The 26,079-nt window shown below is 44.6% G+C and overlaps 4 protein-coding genes and 1 long non-coding RNA gene across 18 annotated transcripts in view; 2 read left to right on the plus strand and 3 right to left on the minus strand.

Moving 5' to 3' along the window:
• LOC310675301 (protein FAM228B-like) overlaps positions 1–3,613 on the minus strand; it is a 63,977-nt gene extending 60,364 nt beyond the window's left edge. For 4 of the 14 annotated variants that reach the window (XR_014510034.1, XM_083435612.1, XM_083435610.1 and 1 more), the window contains exon 1: positions 3,004–3,162. Coding sequence is in view for 6 of the 14 variants with exons in the window: in XM_083435612.1 (XP_083291738.1) it covers positions 3,004–3,102 (99 nt within the window). In the remaining 8 variants the exon portion in view is untranslated. Of the gene's footprint in view, positions 1–3,003; positions 3,181–3,304 lie in introns of those variants that run through there. The other 10 variants (XR_014510035.1, XM_083435611.1, XM_083435615.1 and 7 more) reach the window with 7 other exon arrangements.
• LOC310675333 lies at positions 583–14,158 on the plus strand. The gene is made up of 2 exons (XR_014510059.1): positions 583–645; positions 9,680–14,158. It is a non-coding gene; the product is annotated as an uncharacterized lncRNA (long non-coding RNA).
• Positions 6,999–9,662, minus strand: KCNRG (potassium channel regulator; the record flags this gene model as incomplete). The annotated part of the gene is made up of 2 exons (XM_083435641.1): positions 6,999–8,745; positions 9,088–9,662. 2 exons carry the CDS (start codon positions 9,660–9,662, stop codon positions 8,499–8,501), a joined length of 822 nt encoding a protein of 273 aa, XP_083291767.1. The 3' UTR covers positions 6,999–8,498.
• TRIM13 (tripartite motif containing 13) lies at positions 12,043–14,184 on the minus strand. The gene is made up of 2 exons (XM_083435620.1): positions 14,079–14,184; positions 12,043–13,353 (listed from the first exon to the last, which is right to left on the minus strand). Exon 2 carries the CDS (start codon positions 13,345–13,347, stop codon positions 12,121–12,123), a length of 1,227 nt encoding a protein of 408 aa, XP_083291746.1. The 5' UTR covers positions 13,348–13,353; positions 14,079–14,184; the 3' UTR covers positions 12,043–12,120.
• Positions 14,185–14,662: 478 nt separating this feature from the next.
• SPRYD7 (SPRY domain containing 7) lies at positions 14,663–21,650 on the plus strand. Its single transcript, XM_083433801.1, has 5 exons — positions 14,663–15,034; positions 18,021–18,137; positions 19,074–19,240; positions 19,814–19,916; positions 21,030–21,650. Exons 1-5 carry the CDS (start codon positions 14,899–14,901, stop codon positions 21,125–21,127), a joined length of 621 nt encoding a protein of 206 aa, XP_083289927.1. The 5' UTR covers positions 14,663–14,898; the 3' UTR covers positions 21,128–21,650.
• Positions 21,651–26,079: the final 4,429 nt, after the last annotated feature.

Here is a 26,079-nt window from a genome sequence, read left to right on the forward strand (position 1 = left end):
GGAGGGCCAAGGGTTCTCCATCCATGTTTAGAACAGTATCATTTATAGAGGGAAATGAAGGTTGGAGTTGGATGGGGAACAGACGACTAGCTCAGTGCTTAAGGTGGCCCAAACATAACTAACATTCTTAAGCTGCAGGATACATGCACCACTTGGAGAAAATCTGCTGTCTACTTCATGGGGGTGGGGAAACTCTTTGCATATTCATGTTATCACTAACAGGGTATTTATAACAAGAATTATGATTTTGCAGCTTCTGATGTTTTATTGTTTATTATTACATTACATTTTTGTGCTTGTAATTATGTGTTTTTTCATATGGTTTGAACTACTGAAAGGCGGCTAAGGAATAAAACGATGAATGGATGGGTGTAAATGCAGTCAGTTTAGATTATCTGTGCAATTATGAGATTCCTACCCCACCCTCCCGGGTTTAAGATTGTAGTTTGTTGTTTGCCCTCCGTGGTCTTAAGCACACATGTAAATATTTTGCCCAAGCTATGTAGTTTTATGGTTCTGGGACTCTTAGCCCCGAGTTTAAACTTTTATGGCAGTGGTTTCCTCAACTTGCCTTGCCTCGTAGAGACAAAGGAAGGTCTTATCCCAAAGATGCTTCATGTGGTTAAAATCTGCAAGCGACAGAAGGTAAGTACACCCCCCCCCCATGAAACATCAGGTGATGCTGTACCTTTTAGGAACTTCAGATACTTGCTTAGACATGCTTTTAGTAGCAATGTTTACTCGTTTTTGGAAACCAGCAAGTTGCCCAGGAAGCCAACTACACAACTTCAGATGAAATGTGCAATGTGTAGTGCCTTATATATTGCCATTTATTTTAAATCAGGATTGGTTTAAACCTAAATGGGGCTTATGTTATCTTGCCAGTGGTGTTTTATGGATTTTATTATAGATTTTGTGTGGAAGCATAACTGTAATTCTACTTCCAGCTGGTTATGGATGAGCAATGCCTCAGCAGTGCTAAAGAATCCTAGTGCTCAAATGACCTACAGTAAATCTAGTTTGCATTTTGAAAACTGAAGGGATGGTTCTGGCTGTGGCTGCAGCTGTTGTGTGTGTGACAGACAGCAGCGCCAGGCTCAGAAATTCCAACAGAGGGCTGAAGCCTCTCTCTGATTGACTACCCAGCCAGCCAGCCAGAAGGGGATGGAGCCAGCCCTTTTGGAGGGAAAATAAACAGGGCTGCTTCTGGGGGAGAGCTAGGGTTGGCTTTGAGGGGTCAGACAAGGTTCAGACTGAGAAATAGGGCTTGGTTGGGATGGGAGAAAGGGATGAGGAGAGGATTTGACTGAGGGAGAACTGGCTCTGATCCAAGTGGCACATCCGCTCGGAGGAGACTCTCTCTAGCCAGAGGAAGGAGCCTCGCAGCTTGGCTAGGAAGAGCGGATGGAGGGTCTGGGGAAAGTCTTCTGACAGGAACGAACTGGAGGGCTGAGTCTGAGCCAGAAGAGGCAGAAGAAGATGGGGGGAGACTAGACGAGAGCGGGGTCTCCTTCCAGGCGGGAGGGGAGAGATCTTCTAGGCCAGAGCTTTCCAGACTTTTCATCTTGATGACCCACTTGTCAGAGATGCCTCGTTTTGGGACACACTACTTTCGATTTACTAGCAAACGGGAGGCTAAACAAAGCCCTTTCTTGCCCCGGAAGGAGCGCAGGGAGCATTGCTCTCTTCTTGGCAAAGGGGACCCCCTGGGTCTGTTGTACTATTTGAAAATACCTCAGTAGTGGGATTGCTAAGAGAGGGGAACTGAGGGAAAGCGCCCCTCACTTATGAACCAGGGTATTCAATTGGGAAACACTGGCCAGTGAGCACTCCAGTTGGAGAACAGCCTTGACCAAAGGTGTCATAGACTTTGAAGACACTCGAACTCAGGACGCAAGGGAGAAACGTGCTAAGAGGAAGGCACGCTTGGCAAATCCTCACCGTGACCAGCTCCCGTCCAGAAACCAATGTCCCCACTGTGGAAGGACGTGTGGATCCAGAATTGGCCTCCACAGTCACTTACGGACTCACTGTTAAAACCGTGTTCATGGAAGACAATCTTATTCAGCTAAAGAAGATTGCCAAAGAAGCAGCAGCAGCAGCAGCTGTGTCAAAAGTATTTAACTGTGATACCTATAACAGCTAAGTAAAGAAATGAGAGGGAAGTAGCAGAAACTGAGTTAAGCATTTCACCACCTATTCAAGAACCTTGAACATCTACCTGAAGTGTAACAACTGATTTTTAGCATCCGAAGTTTAAGAAAAACTGTGTGTTTAAGCCTGCAATATCCTTATATTTCGTTTAAGTGATGTTGACTTCTACCTGAAAGAACACATCTCATGACCCAACTTTGTTTCACAAACTACTTCTTTTTGTAACTAAAATTTTATTGTTTGATCAACTCCTACCTCCTCCAAATCACACAAGACTTTCATTTAATTGGCATACTGTGAGGTGCATCCACTATATTTAATTGGGGGCAGTAAAAGGAGTAAATCTACATATTAATTGGGAAATATATACAAAAAAATGTCCAGTAGCACTCGAGAGACTAAGTTTGTTCTTGGCATAAGCTTTCGTGTGCATGCACACTTCTTCAGATATTAATTGGGAGTTAACGGTGAGATCTGCCACATGTAAGCCAGAAAGTCAGCCGGCAGCTTTTTTGCTCCGTTTGACATCTTTATCTGCTGCCGCCCAGAAGAGCCTTCAAAGAATTGCACCCGTTACCAAGGCGGCAGAATCCCAGGCGCGGTTGGACTACAGCGCCCATCATGCACGGCTTAGAGCGCCGGTGCTGCTAACGCCAAGGCTGCCGGTTCGATCCCCGTGCGGGACAGCCGCCTCTTCCTGCCCAGATGCCTCCCAGGGTCCCTCTCCAACTCCACCGTTCTAAGGCCCTGCGCCCTCTGGGGAGCCGCTTCCCGAGGCGGAGAAGGGCTGGTCCGCAGGGGCGGCCTTCGGAAAGCGAGGCCCGGGGTCCCTTGGCCGTCGCCACTCACTCGGTCGGGGAGGCCCGGAGGAGGATGGTGCTCTTTGGGCGTGGATGTCATTGGCCCCCGCTGCCCTCCGGCGGCCCCGCTGCCCTCCGGGGCCTCCATGCCGCCGGGGTCGGGCGCGGCCTCGCCCAGCGCAGCCCGCCGGGGTCAGAAGCGTCCTCGCCGCTCGCCGGCGGAGGGGCGAGGAGGGACGCAGCGCGCCGGCGGAGGGGCGCCCTCCGCCGGGGGAAAAGAGTCCCTCGGCTTCTCCTTCCCGGAACTCCCTACGGAGTTCCGCTGCTCCCGAGGAGTGGTTGCCTCTTACCGGGCTGGGAACGGGGCTTCGGTTGGAAACACACGCGAGTCCCACCAGCGCCAGGAAGAAAACGGCAAGTCGCCTTGCTGTATTCATCCGCCGAAGGCGGCCAAGGCGCCCGAAGTCCCGCTCGTAGCCATGGCGATTCGGGGCGAGAAAGGAGCTCCAATCAAAAGGGAGCGCGCTGCCCGAGGAGCCAATCGCTGGCCTCCGCCATTCATCCGCTGAAGAGGCTCGTGGTTGCAGCGATTGGTTTCGGGGAGACGACGGGGCGGGCTGCTCCTTCAATCCACTTGCAGGTAATTATCATCTCGGCCGGGGATGGTGCGCCTGAGCATGTGCAGAGAGCCAGCCCCTCCCCAAGCGCCTCCCTGGCAGCAAGGATGTGGGGACTAGCCACTTGGTAACTAGTTATAAATTATCTGGGGAACCCAGAATTTCCGTAACAGTGGAGAAGCCCAGAGAACATGTGCGGTCTAGCTGCACACATTCCATGCTAGTATAACCAATTCACCTGAGAGAGCGAGAGCGCAGATAAAGTGACCTAGGGGAGCATTGGCTGATTAGTGTGGCACTTTCCAGCTTAACATGCCTCTCCGGTCTGTTGGGGCTATTACATGTGCTGGTGAAGCAAGGCTGCATTTTCCATACTCTGCAAGTGACCCGATTTTCCAGGGACAGTCCCAGAATTACGAAAGCGACGCCAGCTTCTGATCTGATCTCGGAACGTCCCTATCCCCCACCCGCACCCCGCTCCGTGCTGCTGCTGCGGATTTCAGGGAGGGAAATGAGCCGGTGCTTGTTCTGAGTGGTGACTGCGACTGGCCATCGCTGCCAGCCTCCTCCCTTGGGCAGCTGCTGGAGAGCGGGTGAGGAAGACGAGAGGCGGCTGCTTCGCATGCCCAGCCTTTCAGGAGGCACAGGCAGAGGGCAGGGCCGCCCACAGTGGGAAGAATGGGGGAACAGAGCACAAGGAGTCTTGCTTTTTTCATACAGAAATGTGTCTAATCTTGCCCCTTTCTATAATTTATCAGTGTGTGTTTTTCTTTTTGTAAATCTACCAAATAATAAATAAAATGGGGATTAAGGGTGTAGCAGGACCCCCCCCCCAATCATTCAGTTTGTACAAACTTCACACACACTCACACTCACACTCACACACTACATACGCTACACTTATGTTATAAATTCATAGAAAATCAACCATACATCGGATTTGCACTGTTCCACTTTTATTTTACTCCATGAAGGAAAGACTACAAAATGGGGAAGGTTTGATACAGGGCGCCATAATCCCTTCACCATCCCAGCACATCCACAGGAGCCCTGCCCAGTTGCTATGCCAACCCTGATGATCCCAGACAGAAGACAATCAAAAATCACAAAGAACTTGCATATGGGAGTGGATTCAGCATGATCAGATTTCCCTCAGGGGGCAGGAAACTGCAACTACCTTTTGTCTTCAGGAAATGACTCATGCGGAGGGGGAGAAGGGAACCAGCCAGGTGACAGGACACTCAGGTTACCATCACAACTCCTCCCTCAACCCCTCCTTTCTGTAATGTATGCATGATGTTTCTGGGGGTGGGCTTGACCTAGAGGAGGAGAATTTCAAAAGTTTTTATAAGGTCTTGCACACCATTTTCTGTGTTTTTCCTCTCTCCTGCGAGTGAGGGGAACACCCTGCTGCAACAGTTCAATAAAGGCCAAGCCTACAGGCTGCTGATTTGCTCCAATTTACTCTGGTTGGTGTCTTTACTTTTTGTCCAAGGGAGCCCTCGGATTTTTCCGGTAACAAGGGGTTTTCTCAGACAGTGGAGGATGTATGTGCTGTGTCCTGCTGGTGTGCAAGACCTTATAAAAAAGGAGGATCAGTTGGGAGGAGTGAGAAATGTCCCTATTTTTATCTGAGGAATGTTGGAGGGTACACATTTTCAATGGTAAATCTTTGTACATGAATGTTTTTACTTTAATTTTACTTTGCGGCCCAACTAATTAACAGCAGTTTATACCACATATGCAAATGACAGTTTTGTCTTTTCAATGTATTATATATGCAAGTAATTGTAATACTTGGCATGTTGTAGGACATTTTTGCAAGTTCAGAACACTTCACATGGATTACCTCAGTAATTCTTCCACCAACTTGGCATAGGTCAGTATTACTTCCGTACTGCAGGAAAAGGACGGGGTAACACTTTGGGGTTACATCTGGTATTTAGCTGCTGATGCTAAAGTACAAAGTAAGTGCAAACAATATAGGTGGCATTTAGACCTAATAACAAACATTTACCATTATGAGTAGAGCAGCTTTGAGCTTGCAGATTTCCTCTTCCTCATGAGTAAGTAGACACTTCAGCTGGTTTGCTATTCTCTTCCAAACCATGCTTATAATGGCAAGCAATGGTGATGTGAGTGGGCTAACTCTTCCTGTACCCCCTTTTCTTTGGATATACCCTCAAATCACACACACACAACCCCAGTTTTACCCTTCACCAGCACATCCATTCACTGAACATAAATGGAGAGAAAGTTTGGTGTACAAGTACATTGTTAAACACATATCATTTAAATTCTCCTGATAGCTTAAAATGAAAGAATGATGCCTTCGCAACACTAAGAAATTCTGTGGAATCAGCCAAAGTAGGGATTTCTGCATTCTTGGGGGACTCCCCAAATATGCAGAAAGATACTTGTTTATTAATCAAACCAAACATCATGAGGATTGAACACGCTCACTAAACTCCAGGAGGTATGCAGTGTTGAAGTATTGACTTCCAAAGCTAAGAGTCTTTAAAACACCATCCACAGCAGGGAGGGAGAGGAAAATGTGCTCTGGACCCCATACTCTTACAATTGGTACTTTGGTTCTTGAACGCCTTGGTACTCGTACGTTTTGGCTCCTGAACGCCAAAAACCCGGAAGTAAGTGTTCCAGTTTTCAAATGTTCTTTGGAAGCCAAACGTCTGACACTGCTTCTGCTTGAGTGCAAGAAGCTCCTGCAGCCAACTGAAAACTGTGCCTTGGTTGTCGAACGTTTTCAGAAGTCGAATGGACTTCTGGAATGGATTATGTTCAAGAACCAAGGTACGACTACTTGGGGCTAGATGGGAAAACGTTATTTCACCTAGTCCCAACCCTCAGCAGATAATGCTATTGCAACTTACAATATATTGCTAAACTGATTAGGTTCAGGACAAGCAGCTTCCATTCACCTTGCGCCAAATCTCAGCTTCAAGGGCAGATTAGAAAACAACTCCAATTCCAGAGCTCAGCAGTTTTGTGCTACAGGCAGTTTCACGATCGTCACCCTTGTAGGGCAGTACCGGCACATCATTTGTTGTTAAAAAGTGTGGCACTTGCTGTAACGACTTCATGGTGAGTACGGGCACCTATTTGTTCTAGGGAAAAAGCACTGCTGTAGGGCCCCAGTCTATATCCTTGTGTAAGCTAAGTACTTCAGAGAGAGTATGGCCTTAAACTTGTGCCTGGTAATTAACAAGAGCTGTTAAGGAATAGTTTGTGCATTCATGTGACAATCACAGAGTGGTTCGCTTGCAGTGATCATCTATAGGTCAATGCTTCTAACGGACTCTGACTCCTCTATCAGTGTAGCTAGCTTATAGCCAGAAAAATGCTGGAGAAATCCTGCATTTACAGCAAGTGAGCATTGTGTCGAAATATAAAGACAAATGGCCTAATACATTTTAAAGTATTTGCTTTATGTCATATATCAAATCTCTTGTTACCTGGTACAGATCAGCAAAGAGTTCCTTTTCCTTTAAGCAGTAATGGGAAGAAAATTTTCAGCAGCTGAAGCTTTGCCTGTTATTGATGTTTTGTCAGAGAAGTTACATTTCACAACATCCTGCTTTGGGGGCAAAGGGCATTTTATACTCTGTGCTTTAGCAGCAAACACCCTTTAATTGGCTGTCAGATAGAGTTACTCAGGAAAACTCTTGATAAAAACCAGCAGTTACACTGGAATGTTTATTGCCCTCATCGAAAGCTGGGTGTGTTCTCTTCTCTCCTCCATTCTCAAGTCAAGGCTTTCTCCTCCCATTCATTATGTTCCGTGCATGGCTGGCCCAAGACATGCTTCTGCCTGAGGCAAAGAAGATGGCACCTCTGCATTCCACATGCAGAAGCTGACAGAACAGCAAATTGACACTGGAGGGACCCTCAGGGTACCAAACTGTATGGGAAACAGCCTTACTAGAAAAGCTAACCAACAAATTGAAATTAGCACGAGGACAAACAAGAAAGGATGCCTTCCACCCTGGAGTGGCTCCCTTTTATTACACATACAGCCCAAGGAGACAACAACATCGCCTCCCCCCTCCTGCCCCAACAGCATACAAATCAATATGGCTAACTTGACCCAGCAACCCCTAGCCACCCAAGCCATGAACAAAACTCACTGCAAACAACCATGCCCTGGCCTCCCCAACAGTGTTTGATACTCCCATTGTTCCAGTCACATTTTGCCACTGGCAACCCCACATCTTTCTCCCCCCAATCTGACAGTGTCTATGACAGAAACATCTTACACCAAATGTAATTGACCTGTGGATAGGACTCTATGAACTGAAAACAGAGACGTTATATGTACGTTTGTTATCAATGACAATCTTTCACAAAAAACAAATTTAAAAAGCACTCATCACAGGATAACATCCTTCACTGCACTTTAGGACAACATGTTGGCTTAGGGAGTGTGGGCATCTCCATCCAGAGATCAAAGATTACAGATTTCAGTTCCTTTCCTAACCAGAAAATCTACGTGGAGTATAATCCTGATTACTGCAATGCTGTGATACAAGATGATTGCTAAATATGGAAATTGCAAATGAAATGTCTTGGTGCACTTATTTCGGATCAACCATTCAGACCATGATGCCCTTGTTCTCTGTGAGGATAAGTATACTTCTCTGGATTTACCTTGCAATAGGTCCAGTAGCATGTGGTAAAAGCAAATAAATATAGTAGATAGAAAAGTTTTTTCATTGGATGTGATAAAATTGGGTATCTGGTTATTTTAAGTTAATGAAGTAATTTAGACAAAGTTCCATATTTACCATTCAAATATCCAGTATTAGAAATCCAACAAATAGAGTATATTGACAGCAAAAATATGTGTGCTGCTATTGTAATAATTCTTAGCCTTGTTAATTTCACACTCGGCTTAAAATATCTTCATTATTCATTTCCGTTTGTGCACTTGGATTGGCTGTGATATAGTGGTGCCTTGTTGTGTTTGGCACATACTAATGGAAAAGGTGTCTGGCTGCCTTTTTCTTTCAAAACTATAACATTCAATTTTTTCTTCAGCCGAGACAGTCCTCGTGCTTATTAAATGAAATCCTTCTTTGAGTAATAAGTCAACCAGCAGGCCCAGCACATTAGTTCCATTAATCAATTTCCTCTGATCAGGTTTTATAGAAACATATCTGGAAAAAACCATGAAAAAAATGTTAGTGCCAGCATGTACCAGATAGTATACACCTACACTTGGTATTTTGCCTGCTACCAGTGCAATAAAAATGATCAGTAGCAGTCTTGCCTTAGTTATTGCACATGCCTAAATATAAACTAGAAATTGATTAAAGCAGACAGCTGAGGTATAAGGTATATGATGAATGTAGTAGAATTAGAGTTGGAGCAGGAAGAACCTATTTATATGAAGCAGGGTTTAAAAGAGAACGTCTGAAAAAGGTATGAAAACTTGTCAGAATTGCATGAAAGTACATATGCTATTTGTATTGTGTTAGCTTTGAAATTAAGAAAAATACCTTGCTATAAACTGATCACTGTAGTCAGTGCCACACTGGAAAATGACATCATGATGGGAAGGCCTCTCCAAAGAAAGGGGAATCAACGACTTCTGTGAAGGGTCATTATGGCTTTTCCAAGTTGTTCCAACAAGCTTTTCTGAAAATACAGTGATTCTTCCAGCCAGTTCACCAATAGTGATGCTACAAGAGCCAAATACCCGGAAAAAAGCTTGCATTTCTTGGAGCAAGAATCGTATTTCCAAGATCTCTAGTTTTGGTTTCAACAAACTTTCTGGACTCAGGAGGTCAGCCAGAGAGTAAATTTCATAGAAATCAGCCTCTCTCTGCAGCCTCTGGTAGTCTGAGAAGTCACTGGGCAGAGAAAGCTGTCGTGTTCTTAGGAAGTCCAGGATATAGCTGAACAGAACTCCATCACGGTCTATAAAGAACTGGCCATTCACCAACCTACATTCTAAGTCATTGCCACCCAACATCCTTGCCAATCTAGATTCAGGGAATTGCTGTAGCGTAGAACGCCATGTTGTGAATTTCACTCCTCCCACATTCAAAATGCTCACATCTTGATTGTTCATTTTTCTCTTCTCCACAGGAAAACAGTGTCTTCTGGCAGTGTCTCCAAACTACATATGTAGAGGCAAAGAGCAAATCCTGTCCTGTGTTATGGGAGAAAAAGGCTGAGCAGACAGGATTCCCCAGCAACAACGCTGAAGTGTATAGTTTTGTTTACAAGGCTAGGTTGGTTGCTTGGGAACCAAAATACTGCAACTGAAATAAAGCATCATTTTAAAAAAACATGTTGAAAGTCAACCAGTGAGATCCTGACTGGCCAGAATAGCATCCAGTTTAGGACAGATCATGACCTACTTCCTTCACCCACAACAACAATCTACCCAAATGAGCTGCCTATCTGTGAGGCCGATATTCACAAATGCTACTATAGCTCAGTTTTGTGATCAAGGAGCTACATAGGCCTGTCCTGAAAGCAAACAGATTTGTAAATTCCTATATTGGGCTACAATCCTAACCCTTTACCTGGGAGTAAAGACTTACTTCTAAGTAGACATGGTGGATATTTCACTTTGGGGACAGAGGCTGATCTTAGGATCAAGTTCAAAATTTTTGTTAAGATAAGCAGCAATTTGGTATTGGAGTTCTCAAAGAACTCTCGGGTCACACTAAAGGATACTAATATGCCAAACCCTGGGTACGTGTGGGGTTAGGGGAGCAGTAGTACCTCTGGTGGGGGACATATAGTGTTCATGCGAGGACAGTTTGTCCACCTCTGGGCCCCACCCTGCACTCAGCTTACTCGCAGTTCGTAGCTGTCAGCATGGGACAGTGGCCACAACTCAGGAAATTCCTTCAACTTGCCAGCTAATCCAGGTGGGGGTAGCCAATTGGTCTCAAAATCCTTTGTGGATTAGGGACTTCCCTTGCATGTGAAGATGGGCTCCAGTGGATTAAGCAGACAGGAATAATAGTGGGTCCAACAGTCAAGGTGGTTTCTGCACGTGCTGTAGAGGCAAGTGAGGGGCAGATGGGGCTCATCAGTCTGGGAAGGGAGCCCATGTACTCATCTAGCAGGACAACTCTCTGATCCTAACCATCTGCTGCCTTGTAGGATATCTTTGGGAGAAGAAGCTAAGCAGTAAACCCTACGAAATGTGGAGAAGACTCCCAAGATGGCTTCTTGTATGCCTCCTTCCACAACTCCTGCAGCCAGGCTGATGCCAAACAGTGCTCTACTTTCCTTTGGACCCCATCAGTGAGGCAGGGGGTGGGTGGGTCTGGACAGCCCAGGACCTCCAGACCCCTGCTATGCTGGCAATCGGCCCAACACCCAAGTGACAGTAATGAGTCTGACTCAGAAACAAATGGATCCCAAGCTGGCTCTGTGTCTCCCAGAATGCCCCATTTTGGAGCTTCCCATCAGTGGTATTTTTACTGTACTTTTCAACTAAGGATTTCTGTACCTTATAGGACAGAGCTGTTTTGAAATTTATATAGTACTTTATATGACAGAGCTGTTTTGAACAGGGCAGAGGAAGACTTTCCCTCCATCGAAACCTCTGGAACAGTGTTTCGACAGCAGGCTAAGATGGCCTGATCAGCACCAGCATCATTTTTTCTTCCTCCTTTTAACATCCACCCTGAAGTTTTCTCATGAATTCAAAAGATTGTACACCACTTTGTAACAATTTGGTTGGCCTAATTTATTTCGCTAATATGAATTTAATTATATAGTTTGGGTGGGATTCACCTAAACAGACCTGTCGGCAGAATCCCTGGATAAGGACTTCCACAACAGGGCTTACCCCCTCTTCTGCCCCTGGTACTCCCTGAAATTGTATTGGCAGCATGAGAGAACCCCCAGAACAGCACATGCAGGGGAAGGGGTTACTGCTCTGCCTGGCAAGCTGGAGTATTTGCACGGAATGAACAACTGGAAAAGTGTGAAGTTGAATTCCACCCTTTTGGATCAACACAGCTACTTTAAAGCCAGTGAGACTTACTTTCAAGACAGGGTATATTTAGGATCAGCGTCTAACTAGAAACAGTTTTTTAGAAGTTAATAGTTAATAGTATGTATTTGTTCTTTCACATGTACATCCACATCAGGAATTGTTTTGCAATGTGCCGTACTTCTGAAGTTTGGTACATCAGTGGTTATTACTTATATACTTGACTTCACAACCTATTACTTAAACATTTTCTCCCCATGTGTCCTTCTTAATGTTGAAACTCAACAGCAATGCACATACCGTATTTCATGAATTTTTTTACATAATCTGCAATGCCTATTGATTCATACTGTACACACAACTGATGCCTTTCACCTTGGGAAAAACAAGATAAATTGGCACTTTTTACCTAAGGAGGTATCTCCTTTCAAATTCAATGTGCAAAGTATTTCCAAGTATCAGTAGTTGGACCTGAGAAAAATGACATCAATGATTGCTTAATCACTTTTTAAGAAGCTTCCAAAGTAATCAGTTTGAACATACTTTTCTTATTATACAAGGCTAGAAGTTACAAAATTTTGTATTTGCACATAAATTGGGCAATATTATCCAACACCACAAGGGTGTAATTTACACATTTTTCACTCAGAATGGCAGCACCACCAGTCATCTTCTCCCAGTAGATGATAGCATGATCTGCCATCTCTGCTGTGTCTGCCAGATAACCTGTGCCAAATGCAGATATAAGTATTTTCCAGTGCTGGAGACTGTTAGATAGAAAGTCCATAAAAAACATCTGTGTGGCAGCAAGTATAAGGAAGGAAAGCAAAACAATCACAATTAACTTATGTAAGGACAATGAAGAAAATGCCCACTTAAAAGTACTTTTTTCCTGAGGTAAAGAAAGTTTGTCCACATCTGCAAGCTTAAATTGTTCCCATTGGCTTGTATCAAATCCTTTCATTGTGGAATTGATGTTGACAGTAAGACAAGGCAATTTGGTTTCCTTGATCACCTTGATTTTCTCTCGGAATTCCTGCATCTGTTGCAAAAACACAATGGGTTCAGACACCTCTTTAAAGGCTTCAGCAATATTAAAAGCGGTTCGTTGTTCTCGTATAATAGTGTTCAGTTTATTAATTTCTGGATCGTATGCCTGCATGACTGCAAGCTTCATTGTCTCAAAATCTGAAAGTATCTCATTCTTTTTTTGTTCCAGTGTATACTGCAATTTCTCAAAAAAATCTTTTACTCTGTCATAGTCCTTTGTCAGCATCTGGAGGGCTTTGCGCTTGCTGGCTTCCAGGGTGTCTAGGCGAGAAAGTGCATCCCCACAACGCCATGTTTCAAAACCCTGGAACAATGTCTCAAAAGCAAGTTTTTCCTGAAAATAAGCATCTTCAATAGAACAAAACACATGCTTTATATGATCTCCTCGAGTTGCACAGATACCACATATCAACTGTGTGTCTGTTTGGCAGAAAATGTTGAGAGGCTGACCGCTGTGTACTTTACACACAGGCATCTTTGAGGTTACCTTAATCTTGTTATATTTCTCTACAATACCTTTAAGGGAATAGTTGACTTGCAGGTTGTTAACCCCTGTCACAGTGGTTTCCTTCCGACATGTTGGGCATTTGAAGAGAGACTGTCTCCAAATTACATTCCGAGCATTTCCCTCCAAAATCCCTTCCAAACATTTCTTACAGAAGTTATGTGAGCAGGGTAGGGCTCGGGGATCCTCAAACAAACTACAACAAATGGGGCATGTAAGATCTTCTTCAAGGAGCTCCATTGCGGTCTGTAATAAAAGGAGAGAATTCAGAGCATTATACTGTATAATGATCACAATCTAAGAAACTCAGGCATCTTGTCTGCCATCCTACGGGTGTATTAAGTCCTTCAGCCAAAGCAGTGAATGTTTAAATACTTTATTTCACAAGAGATGTGGATAACAAATTCTACACCTGCTAAAAATACCCAACTATCAAAATTCTACATTTGCTTTTCACCTTCCTTTCTCAGAGCTAGGCGGGGCACAAGAGGGATGGTGAGGTGCCTGCTTCATGCCCCCAGACTGTGCGCCCGGGGCAACGGGCACCACGGCAGTCCCCCGTCCCCCCATTATATGTATGCTGTTGATTCGAGCCCCCCATTGGGCAAAAGATTCCCGCACTGCAGTGGGTTGGACTAGATGACCCAGAGGATCCTCCCTTCCAGCTTTACACTTCGGCGATTCCCTTTCGGCGCTAGGCGAAAACGTTCCCACATAACCTGTAGCCTTTCCGAAGCGGGTGGGGCTGTTTGTAAGGCATTTCTCTGGGGGATTTCTTCTCTTCGTCCTCTGGGCCACATAAAGAGACCCGCACATTCAAGGAATAAAAGTAAAACTAACCTCGGCCCCCCCCCTGACCAGACGGGCCCTGGCGCAAAGGGGAGGGAGCCGAAGGCCGCGCCGCCTCTTCCCGCCCCGTCTCCCTCCGCCGCCCCCCTCGCGCAGCCCCGCCGCTTCTTCGTCCCGCTCACCAGCCCGTCGCTCGGGAGGCCGCGGAGCCGCCTCGGCCGCCCCGGAGGCCAGCAGGCCCGTCTCTAGGCTCCTCGCCCGCGCTGCTGCGCCTGCGCACAAGGGCTCGGTCCCTCTGCCCGCCTCAGAGACGCTCGGCGTCGCGCGCTGGAGCCCCGGCCGAGTCCCCGCCCCCCCCCCCGGGGCCTGTGGCACAAACAACCCTCGGCGACCCCTAGGATGATTTATTCCATGATCAGTATGAAATTCACATGCCGCCCTTTCTGCAAGGAAGCCCCTTTGGGGCAGACCGGGAAAGCGGCCTGGAAGGAAACTCTGCCGCTGAGCGACGCAACAGGCGACGCTCGGCCCCCCGGGGGGGGGGCGCCCGAGGGACACCGGGCTTCTGTGGGGATTTGGCGCAATACGGGGCTGTTCGGGGGCAGACGCGGGCAAGAGCCTCGGGAGATGAAGGGCGAGTCGCTCGTGGGGCCCCCGGGAGTCAGTCGAGAGACGCAGCCCAGCCTTGTGGAGGGGAAGGGGTTCCCGATGTCGCCGGGACTACAGCTCCCATCATCCCCGGCGGCTGGCCCTTGTCGCTGGGGATGATGGGAGTTGCAGTCCCGGCGACGTCGGAGGCCGAGCCAGGGCACCGCGGGCGGGCGGGCGGGCGGCCGAGTGGGACTCGGGCTCGCGCAGACACGGGGCGGGCGGCGGCGGCGGCGATGCGGAGCCTCTGCCGGCGGGGCCAGCGGCACCGGGCGGGCGCCTAGGCCGGGGCGGCGGCGACGAGGGGCTCCGGCTGCGCTCTGAGCGGAGAAGCCGAGGGCGGGAGAGGCGGCCATGGCGGCCTCGTCGGGCTCTTCGGCGCCCGGCCCCGTGTGGTGCTGCCTGCGCTGGGCCTGCTGCGGAGACGCCGGCGGCGGACATATCGCCCTCAAGGAGATGCCGCTGGTGCAGCTGGACACGCACAGGATGGGTAAGCGGAGGCGGGCGAGGCCCAGGCCGGGGGGAAGGCCGGCTACGAACACAGAGAGCATGATTAACACCCCCCCCCCTCAAACAAGAGCGATTGCAGCGAGCCTTGGGGCTGAGGCAAGATGTCTCTGCCCCCCGTCAGCCGAAAGCCCGACGCTCCCCACTGGGCCTCACTGCCTCCCACACTTCATATGATCGGCTCTCAGCACAGCTAAGGGATGGTGGGAGCTGTAGAACAACAACATAGTTGAGAAAGGCCGGTAGATTTTAGCAATACTATTTAATGCTAGACTAGAGTGAGTAACCCTTTGAACACCCACCAGCACCCCAGAGGGGAGGACACACGGCCCACCCGGGGAAATGCTTCTGCTATATATTTTCTCTCAACTGCAAAAGGTGCTGGTCTGGGAGAGACAACGATAATTTCCTCCCATAAATTGTTACCCACCCTGCCATTTCAGTTGGGAAATAAATTCTTCCTTTTATTTTCCGCCTTCTTCCAAAGCTTAGCAGAAGAGCAGTGGCTACCTTGTTATCTTATTTATTTTATTTTTTATTTCTTTAACTTCTACACTGCCCTTCATCTGTAGATCTCAGGGCAGTTCAAAACCTTTCGCTCGCACTCGTAACATCTGGTCAGAATCCTATTAAAAATAGGTTTGATTAGCAAGAAAATTAAGTGGATGCCAATAGTTGATTCAGCCTTGACTCCTCTTGCATACCAGGCTGTGTACAGTGGTACCTCGTGTTGCGTAACCTCAAGGGTACAGAATCTTTGGGTTATGGCCGCGGCAAACCCAGAAGTGTATACTGAATCAAATTCTTTGCTGAACTTCAAATAAACTGAATCTACTGCATTTTTCTGGTCTGGAGCACTAAACATCATCTCATTTCTATTTTCATCCACATCTTTACTTTGTTCTTTGTTCCAAGGTAGCAGTAGGGAATCTGTGATTACCCAGGTGTTCTTAGAATCATAGAACTGGAAGAAACCACAAGGGTCATCTCTAGCTCAACCCCCGGCAATGCAGAAATCTTTTGACCAACGCGAGGCTTGAACCCACAACCCTGAGATTAATACTACAAGCTTGAGAATCTCATAATCCCTGACCACTGACCATGCTGTCTGGGGCTGATGGGAGATCTGATCTGGAGGGCCAGAAATTCCCTATCTCTGACCGTGGCAGGTTTGAGATAATGGGGATAAAACAAAAGGGGTAGTCATTTGAGCATCTATTTTCTCAACTGTGGGGTAGACAAATAAAAAATGTACCAGTACCACACAGATCCAAGACACACTTTCTAGATCCTTCTGAAAGAGAAATTAGGAAGGTTGCATAAGGAAGAAAGGATGTCAACTGAACTGTAGTGATAATCAAAACAAAAACAAACGGGCACATAACTTCTTTCACTGCCCTGGCAGGTAAGCTTTTGATACTTTCACTCTTGATTTGAAAGATAAAGTAGGAACTCCTGCTTTCCATTACTTCCCCATCCGTGTTTTTTCTAGGGAAACATATTTCACAACCTGGGGACTGCTTCACACTTATTGAATTTCATACTCTGATGTGATGTCTGTGTGTGCTCCCTTGTGTGACAACTCAAAACACCTCTTTCACAGCATGAACATTAAAACATGATTGCAAATATATGCTTTTTCTACTTTTTATATGTGGTAGGAGCAATCAGGATTCATTCACTGCTGGAGTGTATATATGTTAAATGCTATAAAAAATATAAGAAATTTCCTTCCAGTAGTATCTTAGAGACCAACTAAGTTTGTTATTGGTATGAGCTTTCGTGTAACAATAACAAACTTAGTTGGTCTCTAAGGTGCTACTGGAAGGGGGGGAAATTATTTTGTTTTGACTAGAGCAGACCAACAGGGCTACCTACCTGTAACTAGAGCTATAAAAATAATTGTGTAAATGTCATGTGAGTAACCACAGGTCTTCTTCATATCCAGAGTGTCTGTCCGGCATATCAGGTTTCCATGATCTTGGATAAGGACATAAATGCAGATTATAATAGGACAACTAATTTTTGCCCCCTTCTGTTATAAAACAATGTGAATTATTGCTGAACAGAGTGTGAGGAAAATCTAAGGACAAAACTGGAGTTATACTGGGAACTGTTTTTTCTCTATCAAGAGGCGTTCCAGTCTCTTTGGATTTTGAATACTTAACTCGAATTAATTTAGAGTAAGCATCAGCCTTGTCTTGTTTTGGGAGAGTGCATGGATTTAATTCATAGACTAATGAAACTCCTTAGAATTTTACAGTTTAAAATTAAAGTAAATCAAGAGCACCTCTAATCCTTAACACACTATCATACAGTATAAAGACTGGGCAGAAACTGTAACTCCCTTGGCTTCCCAGGGCTTGTCCATGGTGGAATTTAATGTGGATTTGAAGCTTCTTGGATTTTCTAATAATTTTTGTCAGCAGCAGCCTCACAATAACCTCTATCCAAGTGGCAGCCTGCGCTCCTCCCACCCACACCAAATAAGGATTTCCCCACAGTTTAAGGCTATATTCTTAAACATATTTATAAGGTAGAAAGACACAATGAACATAGTATGACTTGGTTCCGACTAGATAGACATAGGACTGAGCTGCATAGCTGCAATCCTAACCATACTTAAAAAAAAAAAAATGTGACAAAAACAGAATAACAATAAAGAGGGGACATGTCTCTTAAAACTTGTTTTGTCTTTTTAAAATTGTTTCTGTCTTTTGGGTTAGTTTTCCCATCAATGCAATTATCCAAGTTTGCTGGTATCATTCATATAGCAAATTATCTTTCTGCCTTCCAGCTATTGTCAAGCATGTTGCTGATAGTAAGAATTTTAATAAGTTCTTGCTTAAATGGGAGCAAGTTTCTTTGAAATCAGTTGGACTTATTTCCAAACATACTTGTTCAGAATTGTGCTGCGTGTCTTAAATGGAAGTTCAGAATGTTTCAATTTGATGCTTTTAATTCTGCAGGAACAGATGTTGTCATTGTCAAAAATGGACGACGAGTATGTGGTACGGGAGGCTGCCTAGCCAATGCTCCTTTGCATCAGAACAAGAGCTATTTTGAGTTTAAAATCCAGTCTACAGGTCAGTCAAAAAGTTAACGCTCGCAAAAATTCATCATGTTTTGCTCAGATTGGATTCAAATCGCTGAGTAAAATCCACTGTTGCATGAGCAGGCTCCTGCTCACACCCTGGGATTTCATCCTCCTCTCACCTTCCATCTTGTGGCCCCTTACTGCTGAAATCTGAGAATCATAGATTTATATGAAGGAGAGCCGACAAATTGAAGCTCAATCCAGATAAGACTGAGACACCGTTAGTGGGCAGTTTCCTAGACCAGTTGAGGACTTTTACTGTTTTCATTAAATTATTCACACCAGGATAGCAGTTCACAAGATAATTTCTAATGTAGCTACTGCAATAAAGTTATTTTTTTCCAGGGAGGTGTCACGAAGTCAGCTCCTTGCTAAGGGTGCAAGGTATCCTAGAGAGGCTTCCACTGGTTCAGTCCTAGCACCTCCACTTAAAGGGTCAGATTGCCTGAGACTTTGGAGAGCCATTGCCAGTCAGAGTAGAACCAGTTGGAGCCCTTGTTAGCCATGTTGATTTGCAAAATGCTTTGCTGGCAACCAAGGGTTCCTTCAGCTTCCTTATGGAGCCAGGTTGCAGCACCTCATTGCCCATAATTCAGTGTAGTTGGGACCAGTTCAAGATGAGGGTTCATTAAAAAAAATGACAAGGGCTTTTAAAAGGGTTCTGTTGCAGTTGAGCAGGGGCGGGAAGATAAAGGTTTGGTTTGACTTCCTGATCAATATATGCTCATTATTTCACCTACTGTCATGACATAGCACAGTCAGTTGTGTGTGGAAATAAGCTACTTGGGCAAGGCTGGGGGAACGTCTTGCAAGTTCCCCCAGCTTTGCCCATTTCCACTGTACTACACTAAAGTACATTCTCTCTCTCTCTTCTCACTTCTCCCATGGCTGTGCCATTCCATTTCACCCCTCGCCATGTATTCAGGAATCTGGGGTATTGGTGTTGCGACTCAGAAAGTCAATTTGAATCAAATTCCTCTTGGGTGTGATGTGAATAGTCTAGTACTGAGAAATGACGGAGCTCTGTACTACAATAATGATGAGAAGAACAGGTTGCCAGCAAACAACCTTCCACAAGAGGGTGATATTGTGGTGAGTTTCTTTCAGTATTGCTTATATGAATCTGACCAGAACTGATGGTGTTTCCTCCAAGCCGAAGCTAACTTCAAAGCAGATGTGATAATCTCTGCTATATATATGTGATAATCTCTGCTATATTTGCAACAACAGGGTCCAGTTAAGCTGGTCTTTATGTAAAGTTGGACTTTAATACAGAACCCCAAGGTCCTTAAAAGGAACCTGTTGTTGCCATAATTCAGGCCAAAGGAAGAGCACACATTCAATCAAATTTAATTCATAATAATAAATCTATGGCCTTTACAATGTGGTGGAGTGCGTGGGTTTTTATGTATTTTGTGTCATTTGTATTTTTATGTTGTGAACCACCCTGTGATATTCGAATGAAGAGTGGTATACAAAACAAACAAACAGGGCTGTGGGTACTTGACGTAGTGGGGTATTGGATGTAAGTAGCTCCCTGAAAATGTTCATATTTTTAAAGTAAGTTTGAAGTTCTTATAGCTGTGAAGTTAATGTTGAAATGTCCACAACATTCAGAAGTAAAATAAATAAAAGTGGAGTCTAAATGTCACATTTGTGTTACAGGGAATTACATATGACCATGTAGAACTAAATGTTTATTTGAATGGGAAAAATATGCACTGTCCAGCCTCAGGAATTAGAGGAACTGTCTTCCCTGTGGTATATGGTAAGTTTGGGTTCTCAGGACTTATTAACACTTTGACCTCCCTACTACACAGCTTCCTATTTTCCACATAGACCAATATTCTGAGAATGGGCTTATATTTTAATAGAACATTCCTACCCCCAGTGTGGGACGCGGGTGGCGCTGTGGGTAAAACCTCAGTGCCTAGAACTTGCCGATCGTATGGTCGGCGGTTTGAATCCCCGTGGCGGGGTGAGCTCCCGTCTTTCGGTCCCAGCTCCTGCCCACCTAGCAGTTCGAAAGCACCCCTAAGTGCAAGTAGATAAATAGGTACCGCTTTATAGCGGGAAGGTAAACGGTGTTTCCGTGTGCTGCTGGCTCACCAGAGCAGCTTCGTCACGCTGGCCACGTGACCCGGAAGTGTCTTCAGACAGCGCTGGCTCCCGGCCTCTTAAGTGAGATGAGCACACAACCCTAGAGTCGGACACGACTGGCCCGTACAGGCAGGGGTACCTTTACCTTTACCTTACCCCCAGTGTAAGGTTCGTTGTAGTCTCTAGGGTGGTCTGGTGGAGAGTTGGACAACAGCTTTTCAGAACATCCACTTGAGACTTGTTGATCAAGAACTTGGACCGATGGCCATAGCTGCTATTCTTTTCTAACCATGGAAGATTCTTATCATTGCTCTGCATAATCATAAGGACCAAAGGTGGTGGTTCCTTTGGGATTTAGGCCACATCATCTTTTTCCCCTGCCTTAACAACAACAAAAAGTAGTTCTTTGTGCTCAAATGGGTAGTGCTGGGTGAATTTTCTTATTATGCAAAGGTAATTTGTTATTAAGTGCTATTCGCCTGCTCACTTGTAATATGTAAGAATTGCTTTCCGGTGTACAGGTAGAGAGGCTTTTGCAAGCTGGATGAGAACAGGTCAGCTGTTGATGTGCCACAAAGATTTGGGAGCTTTTAACTTTTGTTGTTTGAGTTGCAAGGCTTTGTTAGACTCCATCATAATTTCCAGGTGTATTGTTCTGCATTTTGTCAACATGAGTAATATTTTAATCAAGAAAACAAAGGTTAAGTCTCTGCCAAGGCTGGTTGAATGTGAAGTATGCATATATGCAAGTTTCTCACTATTTTCTTCTTCCTTCTTATAGTGGATGACAGTGCCATTTTGGATTGTCAGTTCAGTGAATTTTATCACACTCCTCCAGCGGGGTTTGAAAAGATACTCTTTGAGCAACAGATTTTCTGAATGTCCCTACTGAGGATTTACTCCCTAGCACTTTCTACAAAACCTATTCTTTTAAAGCTTCTCATTATTCCTAGGACACAAACTTGTATTTAGTAATGTTTAGGTGCTTGGGGTGGACAACCATATTACCAGAGAAGTATGTTGCAAGTGTTAGATTTGACTATGGTTTTGTAACATGGACAATATTTCCATTTGATGTAAAGGTATGCAGTCCACTACACTGTGATCCCTGTATGCCCATGATGACACTGTTCAATACATTAGTGTTATATGCTGTTACATTCTTAACAAGTCTGAGAAACCACACAACAATTTATGGATTAAAAGTATTGTCCACAGCAAGTGTTTCATCTTTTTTTCTAGCAAGAGATTTTAATAAAAGTGTTCTTGTGTTAAATTAGGGCAAAATGCCGACTATAATAAGCGAAGCCAATCTCTCATTTAAAGTCTGCTTACTGGATCAAGCAACTGTGGTGAATAAATTTTTTGATGTTGTAATAAAGCGTTTCTTTTGAACTCTTAATTAGTTCTTTGGGGGATATTTCATTTACCTCCCCCAGAAAATAATAAAAAAATTATAGGTTGTTTTTTTCTCCTGTTTTTGTGAATATTTTAGGTTGATTTTCTGTGTACTCAGAATATCAAGAATTTTGTAAAGCTAATACTATAAATCCAGAAATCTGAAGCATGTTGTACATGGACTGCTACATTAAAATAAATACTTTTTACCTCTGAGAAAGATTTATTGGGAATAGTACAGCAGGTGTTTTTTTTTAAAAAGTTTGTACTTCAACATAGTTGCCCCCCTTTCTTTGCTATTTTCTTTATTTGCTAATTGCTGAAAATTACCGTATTTTTTGCTCTATAAGACTCACTTTTTCCCTCCTGAAAAGTAAGGGGAAATGTGTGTGCATCTTATGGAGCGAATGCAGGCTGCGGGGCTACCCCGGAAGCCAGAACAGCAAGAGGGATTGCTGCTTTCACTGCACAGCGATCCCTCTTGCTGTTCTGGCTTCTGAGATTCAGAATATTTTTTTTCTTGTTTTCCTCCTCCAAAAACTAGGTGCGTCTTGTGGTCTGGTGCGTCTTACAGAGCGAAAAATACGGTATGTCTTCGCATTTCAGATCCTTGAATATATTATCTTAATTCTGTTTGCAAGTACAGTAGATTGAAAAAGCTAATTGCTTTATTGTTACAGTTAACACACATGCATATCCTGGCAGGTTTTTCAGCCTTATGAAGGAAATTATTTTGGATTCTTTATAATCCACTGATACTAGAAATACTTATTTTTCTGTTATTGTGGTATTCTTCAGAGATGGAACTTTTCACAGTTTTCATGGACTAGTGCTAGAAGCTATGTTTATGCCAGAGGCTTATTAATCCAATTCCTATCAGTGGAGAAGATATTCAGAATTCCTACATTCTGCTTTTAGAAAGATGTTTGTGCAACTACTTTTGCCCACTGCTTGTAAGATTCGGCATGTATTAAAACAAAACGAACATTACATCAGCCAGACTTTTAAGAGCTTTAGTTATATAAAATCAGTGTGAATACATTGCCAAGGGGGGAAAGCACTAATGCTCCTGAATATGTGTTAACTGCTTGCCCCAATGAAGCATGTGTGGGTGGCAAATGCTATTGGCTGGTTTCCTAAGCCAGGAAGGTGTTTTCCCAGGGGACAAACATATATTTACATTTTGTATATCAGCATCAACATCATGAACAGCCACGTTATGACCTTGCTACAGCAGCATTTTCTTGCTACTAGCTCCCAACACCTTAAAGACTGGGACAAGCTACAAACCAAGAGGTGTGTCCAGGTTACTGATTTAAAATTACCATGCACATTTGAGATGTATATTTATTCATAGGTAGCTGAGGCACATGGATGCCAACTCCCTGGGTGCCCAAGCACCCACAAAATTCCCCCTGAAGGGCCAGGCACCCACAAATTTTGGTGCCAGGGCCATGCATGCTGCATGGCACCCAGGGTTGCAGGGCCAAGCTGGCACTCACTCCTGCTAAGAGCACTTCAAGCATTAACTCTGAATGCTAAGCTGACCCATAAATTTGGGCTGGGCACAGAATAGCTTTTCAGAATGCGTGCACCCACCCCTAATACATCTCTAGTTTAAAAATTCTTTATTTCAAAATCTTAAAAAACTTATTTGAGGGAAAAGGGATAAAAGAGTACACATCAAGCAAAGCAATGCCTCTATCAGAAAAGTTGTCTCTAGTCTAAAAAGGAAGCTAGCAGTACACCAAAATGAACAAACAGGAATGTTGCCTGTCAAAACTCCATTTAAAAACCCAGCAATTAGGGACTGAGTACCACTGAGATACATATCCCACTTCCACTTACCTTGTTAGGTGAACACTCTTTGAGGGCCAAACAGAATCCCGCATGGGTATGGAGAGCCAAAGGTCATTTACTGCCCCTCAAGGCTTCCCCTTCCTCTTAAAATTGAGAGAGCAAATCAAGTACATGCAAACAAAGTCAAGTGCGCAGAGCAGAAAGCTCCAATGTGATAGCTTCCACTCCGGCTAGGTAAAGGTAAAGGGACCCCTGACCATTAGGTCCAGTCGTGGCCGACTCTGGGGTTGCGGCGCTCATATCGCTTTACTGGCCAAGGGAGCCTGCGTACAGCTTCTGGGTCATGTGGCCAGATAGATAGATAGATAAAACTTTATTTGCATCAGCCGATGGCCATAGCAACAATAAAACATTACAATATACACAGAAAAAAAGGAAATTTGGTATAAAAGCACAGTTTAGTAATCTTAAGAAAAATAACATGTAATAATATCTGTGTGTCATTTGATGGGAAGATGGAGTTGGGTGGGGAGGAGATTTGGAAGGAAGGAACTAGACTTTATTTGCATAGCCAACAGGCCATAGCATCAAAGGACAAACACCAACAGGAATACCGGTACATTATAAATATAGTTAAAATCTTGTGACCTATTAAAACCCTAGGTAAATTAATAATCTCAGTACTTAAAACTTGGCAGAAGTAATAAAATAATAATAATAAAACATAATGATAATAATCATAAAAACCTAGGCGAGGAATCCGGGTGACCACACTGACCATCTACTCAGCCATTGTATTAGCTAATACCGGGGGAAAGGCCATGGACTCGTTCAACGAGTTATTAGCAAGACTAAAGACCTTCCTAACAACTGAGATACTTAACTCTGCTACAAAGCGGGCAAAGGATCAAGAGAGTTGGTTTGATTTGGAGTGTAGACAAGCAAGGAAACATCTGAGATCAACCTATCGGAATTACAGAAACACCGGAGCACCCTCGCTATTTATGGCCTACATCTATTTAAGACGAAATTACAAACAGCTATTAAAGGTAAAAAAACAAAAAGCCGAGAGATTGGCCTGGTGTAGATTAGTGAAGGCCTCGAATGACAAAGACTCAACCTCCTTCTGGCGTACCATTAGGGGGCTCCTGGGCCAAGAGCAGATTGGTCCCACATGCACTGTAGAACCCCAGGAGTGGATGAAATATTTCCAAACCCTCTTCTATGACGACAAAGCTCAGCACAACGATCCAAGTGCCTACTCTGAGAATTTACCATATTGGCCTCCTGTCTCCATAGAGGAGGTGGGGAAACTAATTGCCCAACTGAAAAACAACAAAGCCCCGGGCATAGACTACATTCCAGCAGAGCTCCTGAAGAACAATACCAGTTGGTGGGCTCCTATAATGGCGTCAATATTTACATACATTGATTCAACAGGCATAATCCCTGGTTGCTGGACAGAGGCAGTAATCATCCCAATCTATAAAAAGGGTCCTATGGCAGACCCAGCGAGCTACAGACCCATTAGCCTCCTCCCCATTCCCAGCAAATTGTACGCCAAACACCTCCACATTAAACTAATTGACTGGATGGAAACTGAGGCAGTTCTGGCAGAGGAGCAAGCCGGCTTCAGACAGGGCAGAACAACAATAGACCATTGCTTCGTATTAGCACATCTCATTGACAAATATGTCAATAAAACACGTGGGATTCTATACGCAGCATTTATTGACCTGAAGGCGGCCTTTGACTCGATTTCACGAGTCAAACTTTGGGCGAAACTCAATGCTACCAACATTGATAAAAGATTACTATTCTTGATAAAAAAGCCTATATAAAGACTCCAAGTTATATGTAAGAGCCTCAGTAAATGGGCAACTAATTGGCCCGGTACCAGCCACCAAAGGAGTCAAGCAGGGTTGCATTCTAGCCCCAGCCTTATTTAACTTATATATCAATGACATGGCCAGCATGACTAAGCCGCTTCTGGCGAACCAGAGCAGTGCACGGAAACGCCGTTTACCTTCCCGCTGGAGCGGTACCTATTTATCTACTTGCACTCTGCTGGGTTGGCAGGAGCTGGGACTGAGCAACGGGATCTCACCCCATCACGGGGATTTGAACTGCCGACCTTCTGATCAGCAAGTCCTAGGCTCTGTGGTTTAACCCACAGTGCCACCCGCGTCCACTCCGGCTACATTAGAGCAATTTTATACAGATAAAATAGCAGTGCGATGTGGCATCTACACCTGGGGAAATTCTGCAGCTGTTCCATTGTGTCTGGTTCCAAGTCTGATTTTCTGAGCTTGAAGAAGGGGGAAACAGATGTTTTATTCACAGTGGTAATGTGCAGGTGCTCTTAAAAAAATGAATGGACAAAGTTCCACAATAAATACCCAGTGTGAAGGTAGCACTAAGGCAGTGGAAATAAATAAAAAAATTGTCCAGTAGCTCCGTAGAGAAGAACTAAGTTTGTTCTGGGTATAAGCTTTCGTGTACATGCACACTTCTTCATATACACTAAATAATAATAATAATAATAGTAATAATAGTAATTTATTATTTATACCCCACCCATCTGGCTGGGTTTCCCTAGCCACTCTGGGCGGCTTCCAACTAAACACTAAAAT

The sequence above is a fragment of the Podarcis tiliguerta genome (assembly GCF_965153285.1).
Source record: "Podarcis tiliguerta genome assembly, chromosome: 3".
In the NCBI taxonomy this organism is placed as follows: Eukaryota; Metazoa; Chordata; class Lepidosauria; order Squamata; family Lacertidae; genus Podarcis; species Podarcis tiliguerta.

Excerpts from the sequence above, each read along its gene's own strand:
- TRIM13 (XM_083435620.1), bottom strand. The coding sequence starts at position 13,347 with ATGGAGCTCCTTGAAGAAGATCTTACATGCCCCATTTGTTGTAGTTTG.
- SPRYD7 (XM_083433801.1), top strand. The coding sequence starts at position 14,899 with ATGGCGGCCTCGTCGGGCTCTTCGGCGCCCGGCCCCGTGTGGTGCTGC. Across the intron at positions 18,138-19,073 it reads GTTTAAAATCCAGTCTACAG|GAATCTGGGGTATTGGTGTT; the intron begins GTCAGTCAAAAA and ends CCATGTATTCAG. Across the intron at positions 19,241-19,813 it reads CACAAGAGGGTGATATTGTG|GGAATTACATATGACCATGT; the intron begins GTGAGTTTCTTT and ends TTTGTGTTACAG.